Source organism: Arachis stenosperma, chromosome 6 (assembly GCF_014773155.1).
Source record: "Arachis stenosperma cultivar V10309 chromosome 6, arast.V10309.gnm1.PFL2, whole genome shotgun sequence".
NCBI classification, from domain to species: Eukaryota; Viridiplantae; Streptophyta; class Magnoliopsida; order Fabales; family Fabaceae; genus Arachis; species Arachis stenosperma.
Window position 1 is genome coordinate 107,220,869 of NC_080382.1, and position 24,593 is coordinate 107,245,461.

The 24,593-nt window shown below is 34.9% G+C and overlaps 2 protein-coding genes across 4 annotated transcripts; one reads left to right on the top strand and one right to left on the bottom strand.

Moving 5' to 3' along the window:
• The first annotated feature begins 11,000 nt into the window (after positions 1 to 11,000).
• On the top strand, positions 11,001 to 17,751 carry LOC130936163 (probable vacuolar amino acid transporter YPQ1). Of its 2 annotated transcripts, XM_057866185.1 has the most exons (14): positions 11,001 to 11,050; positions 12,265 to 12,501; positions 12,660 to 12,702; positions 13,453 to 13,479; positions 13,592 to 13,681; positions 13,961 to 14,124; positions 14,551 to 14,719; positions 14,806 to 14,928; positions 15,294 to 15,407; positions 15,735 to 15,755; positions 15,855 to 15,913; positions 16,068 to 16,158; positions 16,709 to 16,797; positions 17,432 to 17,751. In XM_057866185.1, exons 2-13 carry the CDS (start codon positions 12,308 to 12,310, stop codon positions 16,781 to 16,783), a joined length of 1,170 nt encoding a protein of 389 aa, XP_057722168.1. In that variant the 5' UTR covers positions 11,001 to 11,050; positions 12,265 to 12,307; the 3' UTR covers positions 16,784 to 16,797; positions 17,432 to 17,751. The 2 variants fall into 2 exon arrangements, with proteins under 2 accessions (XP_057722168.1, XP_057722169.1); XM_057866186.1 differs by lacking the exons at positions 11,001 to 11,050; positions 16,068 to 16,158; positions 16,709 to 16,797; positions 17,432 to 17,751 and having other exon boundaries at positions 12,188 to 12,501; positions 15,735 to 15,778; positions 15,855 to 15,905.
• Positions 17,752 to 17,913: 162 nt separating this feature from the next.
• Positions 17,914 to 19,492, bottom strand: LOC130936164 (uncharacterized). Of its 2 annotated transcripts, none has more exons than XM_057866187.1 (3): positions 19,033 to 19,492; positions 18,387 to 18,534; positions 17,914 to 18,297 (listed from the first exon to the last, which is right to left on the bottom strand). In XM_057866187.1, exons 1-3 carry the CDS (start codon positions 19,399 to 19,401, stop codon positions 18,074 to 18,076), a joined length of 741 nt encoding a protein of 246 aa, XP_057722170.1. In that variant the 5' UTR covers positions 19,402 to 19,492; the 3' UTR covers positions 17,914 to 18,073. The 2 variants fall into 2 exon arrangements, with proteins under 2 accessions (XP_057722170.1, XP_057722171.1); XM_057866188.1 differs by having other exon boundaries at positions 19,036 to 19,486.
• Between the last annotated feature and the right edge of the window lie 5,101 nt (positions 19,493 to 24,593).

Consider the following 24,593-nt stretch of genomic DNA (forward strand, 5'->3'; position numbering starts at 1 on the left):
ACCTTCCCACTTGAATATGGGCTACTGGAGACGGATGGTCAACTTAGAACTCTTTGTGGCATTAAGAGCAAGAGGAAAATGGTTAGTAGTTGGAGTTGTCAAGCAAGGTTCAACATGGCTGTATGCTCCAAATTAAAATGCAAGGTTTGGTGTAAAGCTCAATTGAATGGGTCTAGGAAGCTGTTTGGATGCCTTAGTGAGAATTTCAATTGCGTGCCACCCGTATGGAATCATGATGATCAACAAAAAGACGGGTTCAAAAGCAAGATTTGGGACCCCGGAATTCACTGCAACAGTCAACACTTTTGGGGCCTTGTCACTTACTTTAGATTGCTTGATGGCTGTGTGTGCCTAGTTTGGGATCCCGGAGGCCATTGGAATTACAAACATTGGTGGGGATTCAAGGATCAGTACAAGCACAAGCCACCATGATAAGGGACTCACCAAATGTCCAACTTAAGGACTTTAACTAAAAGTGTTAGGTGGGAGACAACCCACCATGGTATATTCTTTCCTTTTTATATGTGTATTGATTACAGAAGGCTCAATACAGCCACCAGAAAGGATCATTTTCCTTTACCATTCATAGACCAGATGCTAGAAAGACTAGCAGGTCATGAATACTACTGCTTCCTGGATGGATATTCAGGTTATAATCAAATTGTAGTAGATCCCCAGGATCAGGAGAAAACGGCATTCATATGCCCATCTGGAGTATTTGCATACAGAAGGATGCCATTTGGCCTGTGCAATGCACCTGCAACCTTTCAGAGGTGCATGCTCTCAATTTTCTCTGATATGGTGGAAAAATTTCTGGAAGTCTTCATGGATGACTTTTCAGTGTTTGGAGACTCATTCAGCTCCTGCCTTAACCATTTAGCACTTGTTCTAAAGAGATGCCAAGAGACCAACCTAGTTTTAAACTGGGAAAAGTGTCACTTTATGGTGACTGAAGGAATTGTCCTTGGGCACAAAATCTCGAACAAGGGAATAGAGGTGGATCAAGCTAAAGTTGAAGTAATTGAAAAATTACCACCACCTGCCAATGTTAAGGCAATCAGAAGCTTTCTGGGGCATGCAGGATTCTATAGGAGGTTTATAAAGGATTTTTCAAAAATCGCCAAACCTCTAAGCAACCTGCTAGCTGCTGACACGCCATTTATCTTTGATAAAGAGTGTCTGCAGGCATTTGAGACCCTGAAAGCAAAATTGGTCTCAACACCAATCATCTCTGCACCAAACTGGGCATTGCCATTTGAACTAATGTGTGATGCCAGTGACCATGCCATTGGTGCAGTGTTGGGACAAAGGCATGACAAGCTTCTGCACGTCATTTACTATGCCAGTCGTGTTCTAAATGACGCTCAGAAGAATTACACAACCACAGAAAAAGAGCTACTTGCAGTGGTTTACGCCATTGACAAATTCAGATCCTATTTAGTAGGATCAAAAGTGATTGTGTACACTGATCATGCTGCTCTTAAATATCTACTCACAAAGCAGGATTCAAAACCCAGACTTATAAGATGGGTATTGCTTCTGCAAGAGTTTGATATAGAAATAAGAGACAGAAAAGGGACAGAGAATCAGGTAGCAGACCACCTGTCCCGAATAGAACCAGTAGAAGGGGTGTCCCTCCCTCTCACTGAGATCTCTGAAACCTTTCCGGATGAGCAACTCTTTGCCATCCAGGAAGTGCCATGGTTTGCAGACATTGCAAACTACAAGGCAGTGAGATTTATACCCAAAGAGTATAGTAGACAGCAAATAAAGAAGCTGATCACGGATGCAAAGTATTATCTTTGGGATGAGCCATATCTCTTTAAGAGATGTGCAGACGGAGTAATCCGTAGATGTGTGCCTAAGGAAGAAGCACAGAAGATCCTATGGCACTGCCATGGATCACAGTATGGAGGACATTTTGGAAGTGAGCGAACAGCCACAAGAGTCCTCCAAAGTGGCTTCTACTGGCCTACTCTCTATAAAGACTCCCGAGTGTATGTACTTAATTGTGATAGTTGCCAAAGATCTGGCAATCTACCTCACAGTTACGCCATGCCTCAGCAAGGGATCTTGGAGATTGAGTTGTTTGATGTATGGGGCATTGACTTCATGGGACCCTTCCCACCATCATACTCAAACACTTATATTCTGGTGGCAGTGGATTATGTATCCAAATGGGTGGAGGCTATTGCAACACCCACCAATGACACTAAAATAGTGTTAAAATTCCTCCAGAAACACATCTTCAGCAGATTTGGTATCCCTAGAGTGTTAATCAGTGATGGGGGCACTCATTTCTGCAATAAACAGCTTTACTCTGCTCTGGTTCGTTATGGAGTTAGCCACAGGGTAGCTACTCCATATCACCCACAAACTAATGGGCAAGCTGAAGTCTCAAATAGAGAACTCAAAAGAATCCTGGAACGGACTGTAATTAACCGTAGAAAGGATTGGGCAAGGAGCTTGGATGATGCTCTGTGGGCATACATAACAGCATTCAAGACCCCTATAGAGACCTCTCCATACCAGCTTGTGTATGGAAAGGCATGTCACTTGCCAGTGGAACTGGAACATAAGGCCTACTGGGCAACCAGATTCCTAAACCTTGATGCCAAGATAGCTGGAGAAAAAAAGATTGCTCCAGTTAAATAAGCTAGAGGAATTTAGACTCAATGCTTTCGAGAATGCAAAGATTTACAAAGAGAAAGCGAAAAGATGGCATGATAAGAAATTGTCATCCAGAGTCTTTGAGCCGGGACAGAAGGTTCTGCTATTTAATTCTAGGCTCAAATTATTCCCCGGGAAATTAAAATCCCGGTGGAGAGGTCCATATGTCATTACAAACGTATCACCATATGGATACATAGAGCTTCAGGACAATGACTCTAACAAAAAGTTCATTGTTAATGGACAAAGAGTTAAACATTATCTTGAAGGAAATTTTGAGCAAGAATGCTCAAAACTGAGACTTAATTAAGACTCAGTAATAGTCCAGCTAATGACATTAAAGAAGCGCTTGTTGGGAGGCAACCCAGCCAATCACAAAATTTAATTTTATTTGTTTCTGTTAATTTTTACAGGTATAGGTCAAAATATCTTCAAGGTAAACAAGCAATTGATTGAATTCACAGAGTTACAGGAGAATTTGGAAGCTCACTGGCGAAAAAAGGGCAGTAAGAAACATTTTGGGCATTGAACGCCCAAAAGAAGCACCTACTGGGCGTTCAACGCCAGTGAGGGTAGCTTTCTGGGCGTTAAACGCCAGAAAGAAGCATCTTCTGGGCGTTAAACGCCAAAAAGAAGCACCTTCTGGGCGTTTAACGCCAGATTGGCAGCATCTTGGGCGTTCAGAAAAACGCCCAGTGACAAAGGACTTCCTGGCGTTCAACGCCAGAAAGATGCATCAGCTGGGCGTTGAACGCCCAAGAGAAGCAACATTTGGGCATCAAACGCCCAAACCATGCAGCAGTTGGGCGTTTAACGCCAGGATGGTGGGGAGGAGGTAAAATTCGTTTCTCTTTACAAATTTTCTAATTTTTTATGTTTCAATTCATAATTTCTTGCATAAACATATTTCAAATTATCATCCCTCAAATCAAATTAGTTTTCTAAAAATCCTAATTTCTAAAATCCCTTTTTCAAAAATATCAAATGTATCTTAATCCATAAAGACAAATTATTTTTCAATCCAATCCAACTCTTTTAAAGTTTGTTTTCAAAACTCAATTATCTCTTTAAAAATCTTTTTCAAAATTAAAAGTTCAAATCTATCTTTTTAATTATTATTCATATCTTTCTCTTTTAAACTATATCTTTTTCTTATCATATCTATCTTTTATAAATCATATCTTCTATCTTATCCTTCTCTTATTTTCGAAATTTCCCACCCCCCCTCCCCATATATTGAATTCGGCGCCCCACTCATCCTCACCTTGCAACACTTGCTCTCTTCCTATCCCTCTCCTTTCTTCTCTTTTGCTTGAGGACAAGCAAAGCTCTAAGTTTGGTGTGGTTATCCGTGATCACAAAAACATACTCATTAAGATCATGGCCCCTAAAGGAAAACAACCCACCCCAAGGGGCAAGAAAGAGAGTGCTCCAAAGCCACTTTGGAATCAAGGAAAGTTCTTAACTAAAGAACATTCAGACCATTACTACAAAATAATGAGTCACAGATCAGTGATCCCGGAAGTCAAATTTGATCTGAAAGAAGATGAATATCAAGAGATTCAAGAGCAAATTCGAATCAGGAATTGGGAAATTCTGACCAATCCTGAAACGAAAGTGGGAAGAAACATGGTTCAGGAGTTCTATTCTAATCTATGGCAGACAGACAGGCAGAGAATAATTGGAGCTGCTCTCTATGACCATCGGACCTTAGTCAGAGGAAAGATTGTTCATACCCATCCTGATAAGATCAGGGAGATATTTAAGATTCCTCAACTGAAAGATGACCCAGATTCCTTTAACAGGAGAATGATGAGGGTGAATAAAGGTCTAGACAAGATTCTAGAGGATATATGCATCCCTGAAGCCAGGTGGACCACCAGCACCACTGGCACCCCAATTCAACTCAAAAGAGAAGATCTAAAACCAGTAGCCAGAGGCTGGCTAGATTTCATTGGGCGTTCCATATTGCCCACCAGCAACCGTTCTGAAGTTACCATTAAAAGAGCTGTCATGATTCACTGCATCATGTTGGGAAAAGAGGTAGAAGTCCATCAACTGATCTCATGTGAGCTATACAAAATAGCAAACAGGAATTCCAAGGACGCCAAATTGGCCTATCCAAGCTTAATTTCTATGCTCTGCAAAGATGCCGGAGTGAAGATTGGAATAACAGAGTATATTCCAGTTGAGAGGCCAATCACGGGAATATCAATGGTCAGGCAACAGCAACAAGATGATTCAGCCAAGAGGAGAGCACAGGAAGCCCTCCCAGAACTGCCTCAATTCGAATATTGGGAACATCTTGAGGCTTCTATTTCCAAATTGCAAGAAGCTATGGACCAAATAAAGGAAGAACAGAACAATCAAAGTAGCATGCTTTGCAAACTGCTTAAGGAACAGGAAGAGCAAGGGCGTGATCTAAGGGAGCTAAAGCGCCAAAAATTAATCCTTGAAAAGCACCCCACAGATTAGAGGAACATCTACTCCTCAAAACAACAGGTTGCTGAGTTCCAATTTTTCTGCTTTAACTTAGTGATAGTATTATTTTAGAAATTTACCTTAGGAGATTTAGTAGTAATTAGTATGTCTATTTTGATTTTATTTCCAATTAAGCTATAATTTATTTTTCTCATCATCATCAGGCATGAATAAAGTAGTAGATTTTTTTTAGAATAAAGAAGTAATCTATATTTTTCGAGTTCTTAATAATAAAAATTATAATTAATTATGTGTGGTGGCAATACTTTTTGTTCTCTGAATGAATGCTTGAACAGTGCATAAATTGTACTTTGAATTTGATGAATATTGGCTCCTGAAAGAATGAGGAACACGAAAAATATTATTGATGATCTGAAAAATCATGAAATTGATTTTTGAAGCAAGAAAAAGCAGTCAAAAAAAAAAGAAGGAGCAATAGAAAAAGCCACGAGCCCTTAAAACCAAAAGGCAAGGGTGAAAAGGATCCAAGGCTTTGAGCATCAGTGGATAGGAGGGTCTAAGGAAATAGTTCCAGGCCTAAGCGGCTAAACCAAGCTGTCCCTAACCATGTGCTTGTGGCATGCAGGTCCAAGTTACAAACTTGAGACTGAGTGGTTAAAGTCGTGATCCAAGGCAAACAGAGTGTGCTCAAGAGCTCTGGACACCTCTGACTGGGGACTCTAGCAAAGCTAAGTCACAATCTGAAAAAGGTTCACCTAGTCATGTGTCTGTGGCATTTATGTATCTGGTGGTAATACTGGAAAACAAAGTGCTTAGGGCCACGGCCAAGACTCATAAATAACTGTGTTCAAGAATCAACATACTACACTAAGAAAATCAATAATACTATCTGAATTCTGAGTTCCTATGGACGCCAATCATTCTGAAATTCAAAGGATAAAGGGAGATGCCAAAACTGTTCAGAAACAAAAAGCTACAAGCCCCGCTCATCTAAGAAGAATCTGAGCTCCATTTAAAACTCTTAAATATTATTACTTCTCAATTTCTCTCATCCTATTTTATTTATCTAGTTGCTTGAGGACAAGCAACAGTTTAAGTTTGGTGTTGTGATGAGCGGATATTTTATACGCTTTTTGGGGGTAATTTCATGTAGATTTTAGTATGTTTTAATTAGTTTTTAATAGAATTTTATTAGTTTTTAAGCAAAAATCATATTTCTGGACTTTACTATGAGTGTGTGTATTTTTCTGTGATTTCAGGTATTTTCTGGCTGAAATTGAGGAAGCTGAGCAAAAATTTGATTTAGGCTGAAAAAGGACTGCTGATGCTGTTGGATCCTGACCTCCCTGCACTCAAAATGGATTTTCTGGAGCTACAGGAGTCCAATTGGCACGCTCTCAACGGCGTTGGAAAGTAGACATCCAGGGCTTTCCAGCAATATATAATAGTCCATACTTTGCGCGAAGATAGATGACGTCAAGTACATGCTGCTGTCTGGAGTTAAACGCCAGAAAAACGTCATGATCCGGAGTTGAACGCCCAAAACACGTCATAACTTGGAGTTTAACTCCAAAAAAAGCCTCTACTCGTGGATAGCTTTAGTCTCAGCCCCAGCACACACCAAGTGGGCCCCAGAAGTGGATTTCTGCACCAATTATCTTAGCTTATTCATATTCTGTAAACCTAGGTTACTAGTTTACTATTTAAACAACTTTTAGAGAATTATTCTGTACCTCATGACATTTTCAGATCTGAATTACATACTTTTTGACGGCATGAGTCTCTAAACTCCATTGTTGGGGGTGAGGAGCTCTACAGCATCTCGATGAATTAATACAATTCCTTTATTTTCCATTCAAAAACGCTTGTTCTTATCTAAGATGTTCATTCGCGCTTAATTATGGAGAAGGTGATGATCCGTGACACTCATCACCTTCCTCAATCCATGAACGTGTGCCTGACAACCACCTCCGTTCTACATCAGATTGAATGAGTATCTCTTAGATTCATTACTCAGAATCTTCGTGGTATAAGCTGGATTGATGGCGGCATTCATGAGAATCCGGAAAGTCTAAACCTTGTCTGTGGTATTCCGAGTAGGATTCTGGGATTGAATGACTGTGACGAGCTTCAAACTCCTGAAGGCTGGGCGTTAGTGACAGACGCAAAAGAATCAATGGATTCTATTCCAACCTGATTGAGAACCGACAGATGATTAGCCGTGCTGTGACAGAGCATAGGAACGTTTTCACTGAGAGGATGGGAAGTAGCCATTGACAACGGTGACACCCTACATAGAGCTTGCCATGGAAGGAGCCTTGCGTGTGTTGAAGGATTTTAAGGAAGAGTTGAAATTCGAAGGACAAAGCATCTCCAAAACTCCAACATATTTCTCATTACTGCACAACAAGTAACGCTATTACTCTCTTTTATTTTTCCAATCTAATAATTCCAACTGATAATTTTAATTAATATCCTGACTAAGAATAATAAAATAAACATAGCTTGCTTCAAACCAATAATCTCCGTGGGATCGACCCTTACTCACGTAAGGTATTACTTGGACGACCCAGTGCACTTGCTGGTTAGTTGTGCGGATCACAAATTCGTGCACCAAAAATCCAATTCTCATAACACCTGATAAGGATAACTAGGATAGGATTTCCAGTTCTCATACCTTGCCAATAGATTTTCTTAATTATTAATTTATTTTTCTTGCAATTTATTTCTCTTGTTCAACCCTTTCAAAAACCCAACAATACTATTTTCCATAACCAATAATAAAACACACCTCCCTGCAATTCCTTGAGAAAATGACCCGAGGTTTGAATACTTCGGTTATAAATTTTATTGGATTTGCTTAAGTGACAACCAAAACTTTTGTACGAAAGGATTTTCTGTTGGTTTAGAAACTATACTTACAATGCGATTATAATTTTGAATTTCTTTACCGATAGAAATCAGATCGTCAAGTACTCTTTAATTTCTCTTTAATTATATCACTTTTGCTTTTATTTCTCTTTGGTTCAAGTTACTTGTTAATATTTGCAATTTTGAGTTCTTGAAGTTTTGATGGATGAATTTTATGTTTTATACTTTATACATGCTTGATTACTTGTTTATAGTTGGTTTTGTGAATATTTGGTTATAGCTTTTATTTGTCTTTGCAATGTTCCATGTTTTATTTTTATGCCCACAAGGTGTTTGTGAAAATGTTAATTATGACTTTTGAGTAGATTTTCACACCTTGACTTGAGGTTTGAGTTCCTAGAATACTAGAGTCATAATGTTCGACATTTAGTGATAATTCTTGGGTAGTTAGTTGACTCTTGTTTCCATTAAAGCTAGGCTTTTATCAACTAGTTTGGTAAGTTGGTTAGGACTAATGGATTAATGTCAATTATACTTGCTTGACTTACTCCTCGATGTTTGGGGTTAACTAAGCGAGATTAACTCAAGATAATTACCATAGTTGTGGTTATGGCGATGATAGGATTTCTTGGATCCTCATTTCCAAGTCAAGGCTTCGTTATACATTTATAACATTTTCACTAGTTTTGATCTTGTTTTCCTTTTTACTTGCATTCATTCTAATTTTGATCATTCCTTAGTTCCTTTATTTGTTAAGTTCTTTTAATCTTTAGTTCTTTGATTTCCAAAGCCCCCCTTTTCTTCTAACAACCGAAAGCGTATAACACTTCAATTGCATTCCTAGGAAGAACGACCCGAGGTTGAGTTACTCTTGATCTCGGTTACTTTAATTTGAATTTAACATTTGACCGTGAGAGTTCATTATTGGTTTTGACTATGCTACTAACGAATTGATTCTTGTTTTGATTGATTCGAAACCGGCACGCACTCTCAATGTTGTCAGCTTTCCCGGGACATGATATGTTAGATATGTGGGCACTGTTACCATACTGAGAACCTCCGGTGCTCATTCCATGCGGATTTTGTGATTTTCAGATGCAGGACGTGAGGTACCTCGCTGAGGCATGCTGGAAGCTTTTGATAGCAAAGATCTTTGAGCTGTTGGGACTTTATTTTGGTTATATGTACTTATATAGATACTTATTATCTCCACTTATTGTATATATGACGTATCAACTTTCTCTTAGAAGTTATTTTGGAGAAACAGGTTTTGTAACTCTATATTTTGGGATTCTTTTGGGTTCTCTTATATATATGTATATACACTTATGTGCTCTGGCCGGTTTAGTCTTCGAGAGCCTAGTTTTGAGCTTTGATATTTGTACCTTGGAACCCTCTTTTGTCTATATCCATGTTAGCTTACTTTTACGTTGCTTCGTTTACTTTATTGCTTCGTGATTGTTGCGCTTTTTCGATTTAACGATTTTGCTTTACCATTTTCTTCAAAGGCTCCTATTTATAAATCTTTTTCACTATATATATATATATATATATATATATATATATATATATATATATATATATATATATATATATATATAACTTTACTTTAGAGGTCATAATACCTCACCACCTCTATCTCATGCATGACTTAAATATAAGGCTCTGTATGGTAAGGTGTTACACGAGGGAGAAGGCGCGGGTGTGGTTGTGTCTGCGAAGGGAACTACCATGCATGGTGAGGCTACGACGGTGTCGGCAGGGGGGCTGTGGTGGCGTCGGTACAGCCAGGGCTGTAGCAGCAAAGGAATGCACGAGTGTGGTTACGGAGGGATGGACTCCATTTACGTGCATGTGAGGGTGATGCACATATGAAAATGTTGCTACGTATGCCCCTGGATGTCAACGGAACTGCTGCGCAAGGTGAGGCTGCGACGGTGAAGGCGAGGGCTGTGATGGGGTCTGCACGGCCGGCAGCGGGAAGGAGGATACATGGCACTGCCGCAGAGCGATCTGACGTTGCTACGGCAAGCGGGATGAGGAGAGGCTTCGACGGGAAGCTGGGCTATAGTGACGGGAGGCTGGGCGACATTGGACCAGATAACGAGAAAGTGCAGCGGCACCGAGGGTGAGTCTGCGGACCGGAGATCACAAATGGAGAATGGTAAATTAGCGTGAAGTTGAGAGTAACAGTGCCAATTGTGATTTAGTTTAAGGGAAAGTATGAGAAGCCAATGGAATATTTGTACAATGTGTACAATGGAGGTTTAGGGAGTATTAGAGATATAACCATTAGTGTTATCTTTTTCCATCAGTTGAAGCTTTTGGAATGAGTGGTATCATGACATGGTATTAGAGATCTAGATCTAAAAAGTCAAAAGTTTGATCTTGTGTGAACCCCAAAATCAGTTTAAGCTTTTGGGAAGATGTTTTGTTACGCAATAGCCCATTTGTACAAATAGTCCTCCCTAGTAGGACTCTCAGGCTTAGTTTGGTTTTTACTTTTTAAAAGTAGCTTATAAAAATTAACTTTTAAAAGATAACTTTTTAAAAGTTGTAGCATTTATGTTTGGTAAATCAAATAAAAAATAGCTTATAAGCAACATTAATTGTGTTTAGTAAAATAGCTTTTAAAATTTAAAAATACTATAATAGACATAAATACAAGTATTAAATCAAGCACAAGCACATGATCTTTTTTATTTACCAAACACAAAATGAGGAGTTTGAGCTTATAAAAAGCACAAACACCTCTTCAAAAAGCTTTACCAAACCAAGTCTTAGTTTAATTGCTAATCCTTTTTTTTAATTTTAAAATCTAAAATTAAAAATAATTAATAAATAATATAATTTATAATTTTAATTTTTTTTTACTCTATTGTTCACATAGTATAATATTCTTATTGTTTTCTTATACTTTTCTATAAACAATATTAATAATTTAAACATATTAATAATTTTCGGGACTTATTTGGTATCTTCTAATAATTTTCGGGACTTATTATAAACCCTGACTGCTGAGGTCGGTAAGCAACTCCGGTATTTTGCGTCGTTCCTTTCTTTCTGGGTATGGAGTTCATTTTCCCCTGTGCATGCATTGTACGCATTATTGGATCATTTATTATCAACAACGATTAATTTTCTGTTAACGCTCATTTCATCATGTTACTAATCTTGTGTTTGCATGATTTTTTTCCCCTATGTTTAATTGTTGCATTTGAATTTCAAGCTATATTCTTCTTTGATTATCCCCTTTAGGATTTTTGGGTACAAACTTCAATTTGCTTCGCAATTTGGTTCATCTTATAAATAACACCAAAGCAATTCGTAAAGTAGAAACCTATAATGATGGATGCTTCAGCTTGAGAATATTGTACTCCTTTCCAGATACTTTTATCTCCTACGCCTTAATTGCTTTTTTTTTTCGGTTACCAATGCCTCCAGAAATATCACACTATTTGAGATAAGTAATAACATTTTATTATCTTTTTTGTTGCACCTTCTTCTCTGTTAGTTTATGGTTTGTGCTATGCTAAAATTTTTTCCATATTTTTGTATTCATACAGGATCATTTACGTCTTTGAATATGATTTACATGTAAATATCATTTATGATAAGATATAATATCATGATTTGATTTATATAGTTGATTCCACCATGTATGATAATTGGTGTCACAATTATGGTATTAATAGGTAATAAACAAAAAAGTACTTTTATATTATTATACCCAAACATAATTGATAGATAAAAGATATTTTTGCATGAGATATCCAAACATAAAATTACTTTTACTTTTCCATAAGATCTTTTAGAAAAAGATAACTCAAAAAAAGATCTTTTCTTAGAAGCTCACCCAAACAAGCTCTAAGTAATGACATGCAATAGTTTGCTTTGTGAAAATATTTTCCGGTTTTGCTTTTGTATCTTTTACTTTCAGGATTTTGTAAAGGAAAGAGTGAAAAAAATAGAATATAAAGACAGGTAACAAAATTCTAAAAAGGAAAAACATACAAAATCAAAACACAAATTAAAAAACCTTTATAGCTTTCTTACTTTGCAAAAGGTAAGCATTATTACTCAAGATTCCTTTTATATTATATATTATTGCTTGATTATAGTTTATTGCCAAGGTTGTATACTGTTTTATTTTATTTGGCACATTTTTGGCTTGTTATGCAGCAAATATGAGTCAACTTTCATGTGATTAGATTAGTGCTATATTCAAAGAAGATTCTGTGCTGCTGATTTATTATGTTCCCTTCTTCACCTGGTTTTCAGGATTGTGGAGAAACAAACAAGGTTCCTCTAATTTGACGCAACAATGACTATGAGAGCCTTAGAGGGCTTCTCTCTATACCACATGAGCAGCAGTACAAGGGAGACAGCTTCTTACATTTTAGGTGTAATCAGTGTCATTGTTTGGGTTATTGCTGAGATACCTCAAATAATCACAAACTACACTGCAAAATCTGCTAAGGGTCTCTCTCTCACTTTCTTGTTCACATGGGTAATCGGGTAAATTAACTATTAACTTTATTCTTTGTAGCTATTAAGTTATTAACCACTCATATTTAATCTACTGTGTTTCTGCTGGTCTATTATTTGAATCTACACTACACATGTGGTGTGAGATGAATCTCAGTATTCTGATTCAGTTTATTTTTTACTGGCAGAGATATCTTCAACCTCTTGGGATGCATTCTTGAGCCTGCAACTGTGAGTGTTTATTTTTTCTTGTAATGCTATAACAAGTAGCCTGTATGTTGGAGCGATAAGCTTAAGAGTTTGCTCTATTTTCCTGAATAGAGTCACATCAACAGTACTGGATTTCTTACTTGTCTCACTAGATATTTTTCTTACTTATGGTGAAAAATGTATCTTTGATGATAACACTAGACATTAAATCTTTTGTATTTGACATTTTTCTGAAAACACTCTACATATTTAACATGATAACCGAAAATCTTTTCTCCAAAAAAAATACTCATTACTGTTGAAAGAGATAGGCGGAGAGAAGACTTTCAGTATTGTGTCTGTGTGTTCAGACAAATAAACCAAGGATACACTTCTAGTATAATACAACTATTTCAGTTCACTTTAGTTCCAGCACACCAACAGTATTTATCTAAAACTCAGATAATTACTAGTTTGCAAAGGAATACTACTTTCATTTTGAACTCTTGGCTTTTCTTGGGAAAATACTAGTTTACTTAAAAGTAATACTTAGAAGTAGCTCTTGTTTGTTATAAGTTGTATCATATTGATGTTTGAGATTTTAAATTTAATCCAACTGCATGTGTGATTATGCTGCCCATACTGTCAGGATTACATAAGTTTTTGTGTATCCATTTTCTGAATGGTGTTCTTGCTGAATCTATAGTATATCGTATGCCCGCCAAATGGCAATCCATAATTGATCATACTTAAATTCATGCTTAGTGATTGCTTTCATTTTATCTGGTGCAGCTTCCAACTCAGTTATATGTGGCAGTGGTAAGTATTCTAGATGAAGACCAAGGGATTATGAAATTAATTTTTATTTTAATATGCCTTTTGCAGCCTCAGCTAGTTTATGTGACCTTTCTCATGATGTATTAATATGCAGCTTTATACCATAATAACCATTGCACTTGGTTCGCAAACCATTTATTATGAGCACATATATCATGGACAAAAGTACAAGAGACAGCACGAGGTGCAAGCTTCTTACTTTTATGATTGCATGTTAACATTTCATCTTGTATGTGTTTGCTGATCATCATTACCTTTCCAAAACTGGAAAAAGAAAAGTTGAGATTTCTTAAGAAATGTGAATAGAAGCAAACACAGTAAATGTCTAAATGACAGAATAAGAGTATTAGATCATACGAAGTGGTTGGAAAATGTTGTTCAGTAACAACATACTATGTCATAACTACACTATTTTGGGGAAGTTTGTGGGATAACACAGATTCTTTTAATTTCCTATGGGCAGCCTGAGACACCAGAAATATTTAGACGAAGCAACAGTGCAGAGCAAAAAGCTAGTGATGCTGAGCATAATGATGAATATGATGATTTCAGTGATGGTGCTAAAATGAGTTCTCCTATTCCTTTTCCAGGACAACCTCAAAGTCCCAATTCAGAATTATTCTACCAGTAACTAATCCTTCTCCTTTAAATCTACTCGAATGCATTCTTGTGCTTTAACTTCTTGGTCAACCTGAATCTCCCTATCAGTTTGTTGTTCTTTTATACATGATTATGTCTGATTCCATCAATCTTGGGCAGTATATAATTTGAAAATTTGGGTTTCAAGGAGTTATATAAGTTTAAAATCAAGATATCTTTCATTTTAGAGGATCATTTAGGAATTACATGGTTAGTGATTTGTTCAAGTAGTCAATGCAGGGAAAAGTTGATCCTGTTCTAATCCTTATATATGTCACAGAGATAGGATTAAAACGGAGCACATTATTTGTTATTAATAGTGTGTTATGTGTTCTTAGTGATCTACAAGCAAAATGTTGCTTGAAATATTGAAAACTTGTTATTGATAAGCTTATGTTGTTTTGAATAAATTAGGTCAGCAAGATATTTGTCTAAGAGTTTTACACCAACAGCAGGATCTGTCTTAGCCCAAAGAGCATCACCAACATCCTCTTATGTAGGCTCCATACATGAGGGTCTGCTCGGTTCAGCTGCCATCCGACAATCTGCGCCAGCTATAAAGATCAAGAGTACTTTTTGTTTGGTAAACAGTCTATTTATCCCACCTCAATTGTATATAACTGCCACAGTGCTAATATTGAAATATAATCCCATCTAAGCTTGGTTCAGGTGTCAACATTAACTTTTCTTGGTGCTATCAACTTCCTTCAATCACTGGATAGAAGAATTGACCCCTTGATCTCCAACCCAAGACAAGAAGTTGTGATTTATGTTGGAAGAAAGCTCTTTCAGGTAATGCATTTAATAGAATTGGAGGTGCAGTGTAGGGACTGCAGTGTTAGAATACTGTTCATAACAGAATTGACAGTTACTGACAACTGTCACTATAACAGAGTCATAACTGACTCAGTAGTGTAAAGACCCTAATATCCATTTCTCTTTCTATCTCTAGGTTCTCTGAATTCTAGTATTGCTGACAACTTTTTAGTAAATTTATGTGTCACAACTCAGGGTGAATGACAATATTTCTCTGAATGACTAAAATTCAATTTTAAGCAGCATCTAAGCTCATTGATTTTCAACTTTCAAATATGTCAAAAGAAAAACAAAGGGATTTCACTTATCCTATCGGTAATAAATTCTTTCTGCAAATGGAGGTTGGTGGCGAGCAGATGCTAGAAGAAGGTTTAGCAGGAAGCCTCGGGACCTTACTTGGTTGGGCAATGACATTTATATATTTGGGTGGAAGGCTGCCTCAAATATGTCTGAATGTGAGTTATATTTTCTACTGCCTTTGGTTGAAATTTTTTTATATTTAAAATTATTTATATGTGCTAATGAAGGGGAGCCTTGGAGCAACGGTTGAGTTGTCTCCATGTGACCTCAAGGTCACGGGTTTCAAGCAGTGGAAACAACCACTGATGTAATTATCAGGTTAGGCTGCGTATATTACACCCTTTGTTGAGGCCCTTTCCCGGACCCTGCGTTAACGTGGATGCTTGTGCACCGGGCTGCCTTTTATTTTTATGTGCTAATGATAAGATAGATCATGGTCTGATTAGTTATAGTGACACAAAATTCTCATCAATCTTTTTCAGATCAGAAGAGGTCATGCTGAGGTTAGGGACTCTTAACTATTAAGGTTGAGATTCTTTATGTATGAACCGGAATCAATTAACTAACATTGCAGAATCTAAATTTCCAATTATAATATACAGGGCCTCAATCCTTTGATGTTTCTTTTTGCTTTAATGGGGAATGCCACTTATGTTGGAAGGTATGCTTCTGGTTTGTATTATCTTCTCTAATTTAAATCTTAGTACCAATGAATTTGGCCAGCCAAAAAATAAAGGATAGGATTAAATTATCACATATGCTGAAAGAACATGAACATCTTTTTTCTTTTCCTTTTTCTTTTTCTTTTATTTTAGCATACTTGTGATCAGCTTGGAATGGTCAAGAATCAAACCAAATCTACCATGGCTAGTGGATGCAGGAGGATGTGTCCTTCTAGATGGCTTTGTATCCTTTTCTGTGAATTTATCTCATAACAAATCTTGCTAGAGAAAAGTGGATCCTTCTTGGCATGTTATTAGTAGGATCTGGTTTTAAATTAAAGTTGCGGATGCAGTCGCAGTCGTGGTTGTCATGATTGCAGACATTGCAGCTTTTGCAATATGCAATTGCAGTAGGATGAACAAGATAATTTGGAATTTAGCTTATTAAGTTGGAAAGTTATGTATGTTTATTATTTCAGCCTTACAGAAACACATTGAAAAGTGGTGAGAATTAGTATTAAATCTAAGGTCGTATGAAAATATTCCCCCTGCCCTCCCTCTTTTTTTCCCCTTTCCCCCTTATCTGTATCTTTTCTTTTCATTTGAATTAAGAAGAATATGCTGTTACAGAAAAGAAAAGAGAATACATAGCTCTTTGGTTTAATTGAACAAAAACACACACACACACACACACACGCAAAAAGACAAACAGAATAATATTCCAACTGAGCCATGAACAAAAATGTTTGCAGACAAAAGGGATTGATGTGGTTGACCTTGATAATATTTTGTAGATTTTGATGCAATTTATGTATTTCCGCTTTTGGAGCTCTCCTCAGAGTGATTATAAACCTCTGACTGTTGCTTAAAGAGGAAGAAACAGGTTCTCTCTCTCTCTCTCTATGTATGTGCATTGTATTTGTGCTCCTAATCTCTTCAATTATTATCTTCTTTCAGTGGTAGTATTGAGGCTGCCAAGATTAACTAAGGGTTCAATTATACTAATGACAGTCATGGTTCCATTAGCTTTAAATGTTTGAAGTTTTATTGTCTTAATCTAAAGAAAATGAAAGAAATGGACAGTGTCTCAGTTGGATGAAGATGAGAAACCATAGAGTTCACAACTACAGCAAAGTTTTATTCTTCCAGAACACTGTATAATATATCTTCATCATATCATATGCTGGCAGTTAATAAACATAAGAATATACAGTTTGGTTTCAGTGCCACTAGTAGTTAGTGCTATTTGGATGAATCAGGAATCTGTATATATTATCGTAATAATACAGAAAATGGTTCTATTTGGCCGTTGTTTGCCTAAGAACGTAGATCTGTGTGGTTTTACGAAGCGTCTAAGCACAGTTCACTCGCGTTACTTATAATTTTCTTACACTAAACCCAAATAAATGCTTAAGTGCGGAAACACTTCTTTACATGTTAATTGTGAAATCTTACTCTGCTAAATAATGTTTGTCTTGGCTTATTTTTTAATTCTCTTGATTTGACCATTAATGTAGGTAATTTGTTCCGGCATCATTCTGACATAGATGTTCATAGCAATCTTGCAATGTCCACTTAGCCGATCGATACCTGTTAGCCAGAACGCCAGAAACAGAAAAGGAAATGTCTCTTGTATTTGATCAATAGATTGACATTTTATACTTTGATAGTTTTAGACAATATAAAATGCTTTACTATAATGAAACCTCAGGGTTACTTTTCTTTGTTCAACCAGGATGTGTTTGATTACTTAGCAATTTAGCATCAATATATGCCTACTGCGGATTGTGGAAAAAATGCTTGTAATTTTGTGAAGTTTACTTTGGAATTTACACTATTCTTCTTAGGTACACATGTTTCCGTTGAAAGTAATCCTGTTTGAACATTTAAGATTTCATAGGAAGCATAACTTTCTTCTTACTCTATGCTAAGGAGTTAGAAGTCAAGAATCAATAATCGAACCTAGAACTACTAGTTAAGAAGAAAAAGAATTTGCAACTTCAACTAACAGTGTCTTGGTATTAGAATTCAGAATTCTATGATGAATATTTGCAAAGGGGGATTCCTTGGCAAGTGAGATAGCATATTCTCTAATATAGAGTCAAGAACAAATCTTGCATGTGCCTTGAGCCACAAGATTGATCATGTGAAAACGTATCCTAGTATTCATAGGCCATTAGATGTTCAGTAGTAGCCTTAAGTGTAGGAAGCTTTACCCTCGGGGCTTCAGTGATGCCATAAGATCCTTGAGGGCAGAACACAATGTAAACTATTGCATCATGACCAAGTTCCAGATCATATACACGCTGCCCTGCAGCATATTCCCCAAGAAGTTGGTATGATCTTTCTGTTTGATCCATTGCAACACACATATCCTCACTACCTGCACAAATCCAAGGGAGAAAAACGTAATTTCCCAAAAATCGAACAAGATGATTGCATGGCATTAGAAAGTTTTAAAGAATGGCATACATGCTGCTAATTCAATCTGTGTCTGGTAGATAAAGTCCAACACAGCAGAGATCTCCCTCTCAAACTTTTGAAATGGACCATTTGAGAACTCCATCTTTCTCAGCTTACATAGTCCTTCTCCTAACTGCATCATTGCTCCTCTGTGATTCTATTCATCCATGAGAATCTTGTTTAGACAAGAGTAGCTCAAAACCCATGCATAAACCATACCTTTATTAAAGAAATTGATTTTTGACACTAGATTGGAAATTCTTAAACTTTATCTGAACATTTGGAAATAGATGATAACAGGACACACAACAAAACAAGATTTAAGAATAAAAATCAATCGTTTAGGTGTCTTAGAAAACAATGTGTGGTATTACAAAACATTTTGCCAAATGTTTTGGTCCATGCTATTCTTGAACATATAGTGCAAAACTTGTATCTTCCTCTCTCAATATTAAAAATGCTATACGCACACCAAAAATCAGTCTTTAAATCTGTCACCACATATTTGTGTATAAATACATATGTTTAATTCATTTTCAATGAGTATTTTGTATTTTAGCATATATTTTGTATTGGTGGCTGATTTGGTGGTTCATTTTTAGTATACACAGTTTTTTGAATATATAAGAATTTCTTGGAACAATATATAAGTAACAACCTGGTTGAAGAGATGATGAAAACCAACTGCACATTGGAGTATTCCATGAATCAATGTCCTGGTAGGGTCTTCGGCATTGTGCCAAAGAGCTTCAAGATAGTCATGGCATTTATAGTACTCTCCACCATTGAAGAGAGCCACAGCTTCATCAAAGTTGTGGTCCTCTTCATCCTCTTCTTCCTCCTCAGTGAAATATCTGTAGGAAACAGCCAAGGCCATGGAGTTGCTGCTTCTACTGTGGTTCAGGTGCATAATCTCCTTTGAGGGAGTGAGTGTATGATTAAGAGTGATGATGGGGTTTGGAAGAAACCGTTGGGATGAGATATTATGGAAGAGAGTTCTGAGAGGAGAGGGAAGAAGAGCCATAGATGATGAATAATGTTGAGAGACACTTTCTCTAGTTTAGCCATATTTTCATACACTCTTTGTGTGGTGGTGGTGGAATCTTGTGGCAACAAAATAAACAAGAGTTGTTGCATTCTTTGAAAATATTTGTTACACTATTTCAAGTTTGATTTTTTGTTAGGTAGATTTTTCTTATAGAAAATATATATTTGGTGTAATGTTAAAACCAAATAATACTGAGAAAAAAAATATATACGTCTTCATTTTATTAATTGGATGAAATAAATATTATAAATATTGGATATAAGTTATCATAATTTTTTCTTTTGAAAGTACTTTTTATGTTAATTTATAATTTTTTTTTGTGTGTTTCCTACCATATCGTTCGGTCTAATAAGTTAGAAATTAATTTGTCGTAGATCGAAGTTCTATTAAAAAATTTGTTATTAGTCAATGTTAATTTATATGATTACAAATTATTTCTTCTAAACAAAAAAAATTTAAACTGCTATATAAAAAGTGCATAATAATTTTATATTTAATATTTTATATGTATTACTTTGTGAAAAAATATATGATGTTAAAAAATTTTATTAACACTATAATTTATATGGCGCTTTTGTCAAATGAAAGATCTCTTTTTATGAAATATCTAACAAATCTAATTATAAGGCTGGGATAATCTGAAGATTCAATTTGGATTGGATCGATAAGGTTGAATCTATCTTTAAAACACTCATCTCACACTTAAAAAGAAACATATATACATCATTTGTTAAACACCTTAATTAGCCACTGATTAAGTCATGAATGTCATATTATCCAATCACCCACGAAAGAGTCAAAGAAGATATTTCTCTAGCATTCATAGTAGATATATATATAAAAATCACTCACTAAAATTGGTGATAAGAGTAAAATATATACTAAAATATAAAATATATATTAAAAATAAATTAAATTATACATATTTATAATGATTAATTTTAGTAATTAATTTTAATATGTAAATAATATTTTTTGTTAGAATATAATTAGGATCAATTAGTATTATTTAGTATATTTGAATATTTATTATAGGAGATTACGTCTTTATTATTACGATTCTCTTAGTACCTATAAATACCCTTTTATATTATATCATTCTAGACAACTTGAATAGACAACTTGATTACACTCAATAATATACCATCCTTTCTCCAGTTTATTGTTTCTAACATGGTATCAGAGCCATGGTATCCTTCTCGAAGAGAATAGGTTATTTTCCTTGTGGTGAAATCACCGTAGTTTTTGCATTTTTTTCTATGTCATTCTTATTTCCCTTTTGTCACTCCTTTGATGCTTTTTCATCTCACCGACTAGCCTATTTATTCTGTCTTGTGTTTTTCTCGAGTCGAATGATCAAACACCATTGTCATCCGCTGCTTACCTATTATCATGAAGAAATCATATAGTTTTCACTCTCTTTTGGCAGTTCCATCTGCATTTTCTCGTGGCAGTTCCGTCTGCGTTCTCTCGTGGCAGTTCTGTTTGCGTTTTCTCGTGATAGTTTCGTCTACGTTTTGTCTGTATTTTCTTGTAGCAGTTTTGTTTGTGTTTCTTTCCGGTACTTCCGTCTACGCTTCCTCCAGACAAGTGGCAGTTCCGTCTGCACTTCCTTCAGATAGCAGCAGCTCTGTCTGCGCTTCCTTCAAACAAGCGGCGCTTCCTTCCGGCAGTTCTGTCTGCACCCGTTTTATCAGTTTATGCAGTTTTTTTCTTTTTATTTCGTTGTTTTAAATAAGTTTCAAGCTCAAGTTGTCACTTGAGTTTGAGGGGGGATGTTAGAATATAATTAGGATCAATTAGTATTATTTAGTATATTTAAATATTTATATAGTAGATTATGTCTTTATTATTACGATTCTCTTAGTACCTATAAATACCCTTTTATATTGTATCATTCTAGACAACTTGAATAGACAACTTGATTACACTCAATAATATACCATCCTTTCTCCAGTTCAGTCTATTATTTCTAACATTTTTATTTCTTCAAACAAAAGAAAACCAATCTCACTAGGTGAACAATGAAAAGTGCGAACAACGTGAACAGTAAGTCACATTTTAGACTCACTAACCATTCAATTTCACTTTCATCTTAAACCCATTACTTTTTACCTAATTTCACTTTGACCTAATTACATCCCTTTTCTAATACAAACCCCCTTTTCATCGCATGCAACCCCCGTCACCGGTGAGAAAACTCTCCAGTGCTGCCGTCTCCTGCCATCACCAATTCCAAGTGCCGTATTAAAAACAAACATCCAATTTGCATGAAGAACAAACATTCGCATACGTATAAAATTTTCACTACATACTTTGTCATCACGTTGACCCTCGTCAAGGCTCAAATTCACAATGTTGCCATTTGATTGATTGGAATGATTATTGATGTAGGACGATGGGGAATTAGAAATTCCTTCACCCATTAATGACTCCATCAACTGTCCCAATAGCACGCCTTTAACACCAAAAATGGGTAATGAGCATGGGTTAGCAACAGCGGCGATTCTGGTGTCTTGAATCACAGTGACGGAAGGAGCACAGGTTCGTGAAAAACGCACGGCTGTGACTGCACAGTGTGTAGGGACAATGGCGTTCTCAGAAGGAAAGACACTTCGCCGCAAAGCTGCCTCCGGCGACGACGTTGGGTTGCTTACAGCGGCGCAATGGAGGCACGACGAGGCTGGGCTGCCTGCAACGACAAGTGGGATGGATGCACGATGAGGTTGGGCTGCGTGCAGCGGTTAAGGAGGTGCGACGAAGCACGGATGTGTGCAGCGGTTGCAGACGCACAGGGAAGTTGGAACGCGTGCAGTGGTTCGCGAGAGACAGCAGAGAGTTGTGGGGAGCAGGGGTAGGGCACGGTGCGGATTTGGGAGAAAGATTTGTGATTGTTGAAAGTCAAATTCAAAACAAGGATTATATCTAATTAATTCAAATTTTGATTTTTAAAATTAAAATTAAATTTCCTATTTTAACCTATTATTTAAGTTGTTCAAAAAAGCGTTGTTTTCCTATTACTTCTCATAAAATATTTACATCGACCACTATTTTCGAATGATAGATAATAATAGATTCATCAAAACGAGCAAGCTATAGTGAATTAGAGTTGAAAATGTCTACGGGACAAACTACACATAATTTTTTACATTTAAGTTATTTAGATATAATATTTATGAAAATATGTAATCTGATGGTGTATTTATCTATATGCATAATATCTCAAGGCATATCTCGAGTACACTGCACCTGAGATATGATACATAAAGTAAAAAGAAAAAGAAAATTGGATATTGTATACCCGAAATATGTTTATAAACAAAAGTTTATAATTTCGCAAAATTTTCAATTAGGTTTCTATACTATTTTTTCTTTTAATTGGTCTCACCAAATTTTTTTTTCAATTAAGTTCTTTTTTGTAGTAATTGGCTTAATTATTTAGGGACCCAACTAAAAAAAATGGTGCAGGAACTCAAATAAAAGGGAAAAAAAGTGTAGGGATTAAAAATTTGATGCAAGAACTCAATTAAAAGAAAAAAAAGTATAGAGATCTAATTAAAAATTTTGTGAAACTATAAGACCAATAGAGTAATTAAACCATAAACAAATTATGGACACAAGATTCAGAATACATATATTATTATAACGATTTAATTATAATATTATGTACTTGTATTATTATACTTGAATGATTAATTCAATATTCGATTTGAAAAAAAATAACGGCTTAACTTTTTTAATTAAAAAATTAACAATTTAAAATTTTAAAATTATCCAAAATATGTACAAATTTTTGTACGTCAATAAAATGTTTTAGACAGTATTAAGTTGGTTTGATTTTAATTTAAATTAACGATTAACAATTTAATTTAATATGATAAAAATAAATGTATTTATATTATTATACTCCTATGGTTATTTATGAGCACCGCAAAAATAATTTAAAAACAATGACATTATTAGATTAAGCCATGTGTGTAAAGAAATAAATTGACTACTCTCTCGTACATGATTTAATCTAATAATGCAATCTTTTATATTGGTATAGAAGATACTATATATATATATATATATACGATATAAAATTAATCTAATAATGTCATATAATAATTTTATTAAATATAATATTTTTTTTAGTTATCAAATATTCATCTAATATTTGTATTTATATTCAATTATTTGATTAAAATTAATTTGACAGTATTCATAAATAATCATATGATTATAATAATACAAATATATTTATTTTTATTGGATTAAATTAAATCGTTAATTTAAATTATAATCATCTAAATTTTAAATTAATATTTTTATAATTTTAAAATTTAAAGTTATTTAAATAAAATTAGATGAAATGAAAAAATAAAAATCAAACCAACTTAATATTATCCAAAATATTACATCCACGTATAAAGAGGTTTTATACATATCATAAATAATTTTAAAATTTTAAATTATTAACTTTTTATTAAAAAATTTAAATCTTTAATATTTTCAAATAGAATATTTAATTAACCATATGAATACAATAATAATAATATCATAGTTAAAAATCGTTACTATAATATATGTATTTCGGATACTATGCCCAAAATTTATTTATGAGTATATTTCAGGTACACAGTACTCAACTTATCGTTTTGTACGTATTTGGGTTGCGCTTGAAATGTTTTTTAACTTTTATGTATTATATTTTAAGATGTACTTTTAACTAGTTTTTACATTGTATTTAAAATATGAGATATTATACATATAAATAAATAAATTATAATTACATATTTTTATAAAATATTTTATTTAAATAATTTATATATAAAAAAATATGACAAATTATGATATTTTTTTTGGTGACTAAACTATATATATATATATATATATATATATATATATATATATATATATATATATATATATATATATATAAAAGCTTATTAAGTCAATTTTCTTTGATTATTTTCTTTTTGTAACGGACTTATTTTCAATTAATTGGCTAGAGTTGTTTCACTCTTGGTTAACTAGCAAACCGATTTGAGTGTTCATTACAAGTGACTGAGTCCATTTTTTGTTTAAAAAAATATTTCTTACTTGTTTTTAGTAAAGTACACCAGGTTTTTTAGTGTAAAACGATAAAGAAAGAAAACAGAGCAAAAGAAAAGAAAGAAGAAAAA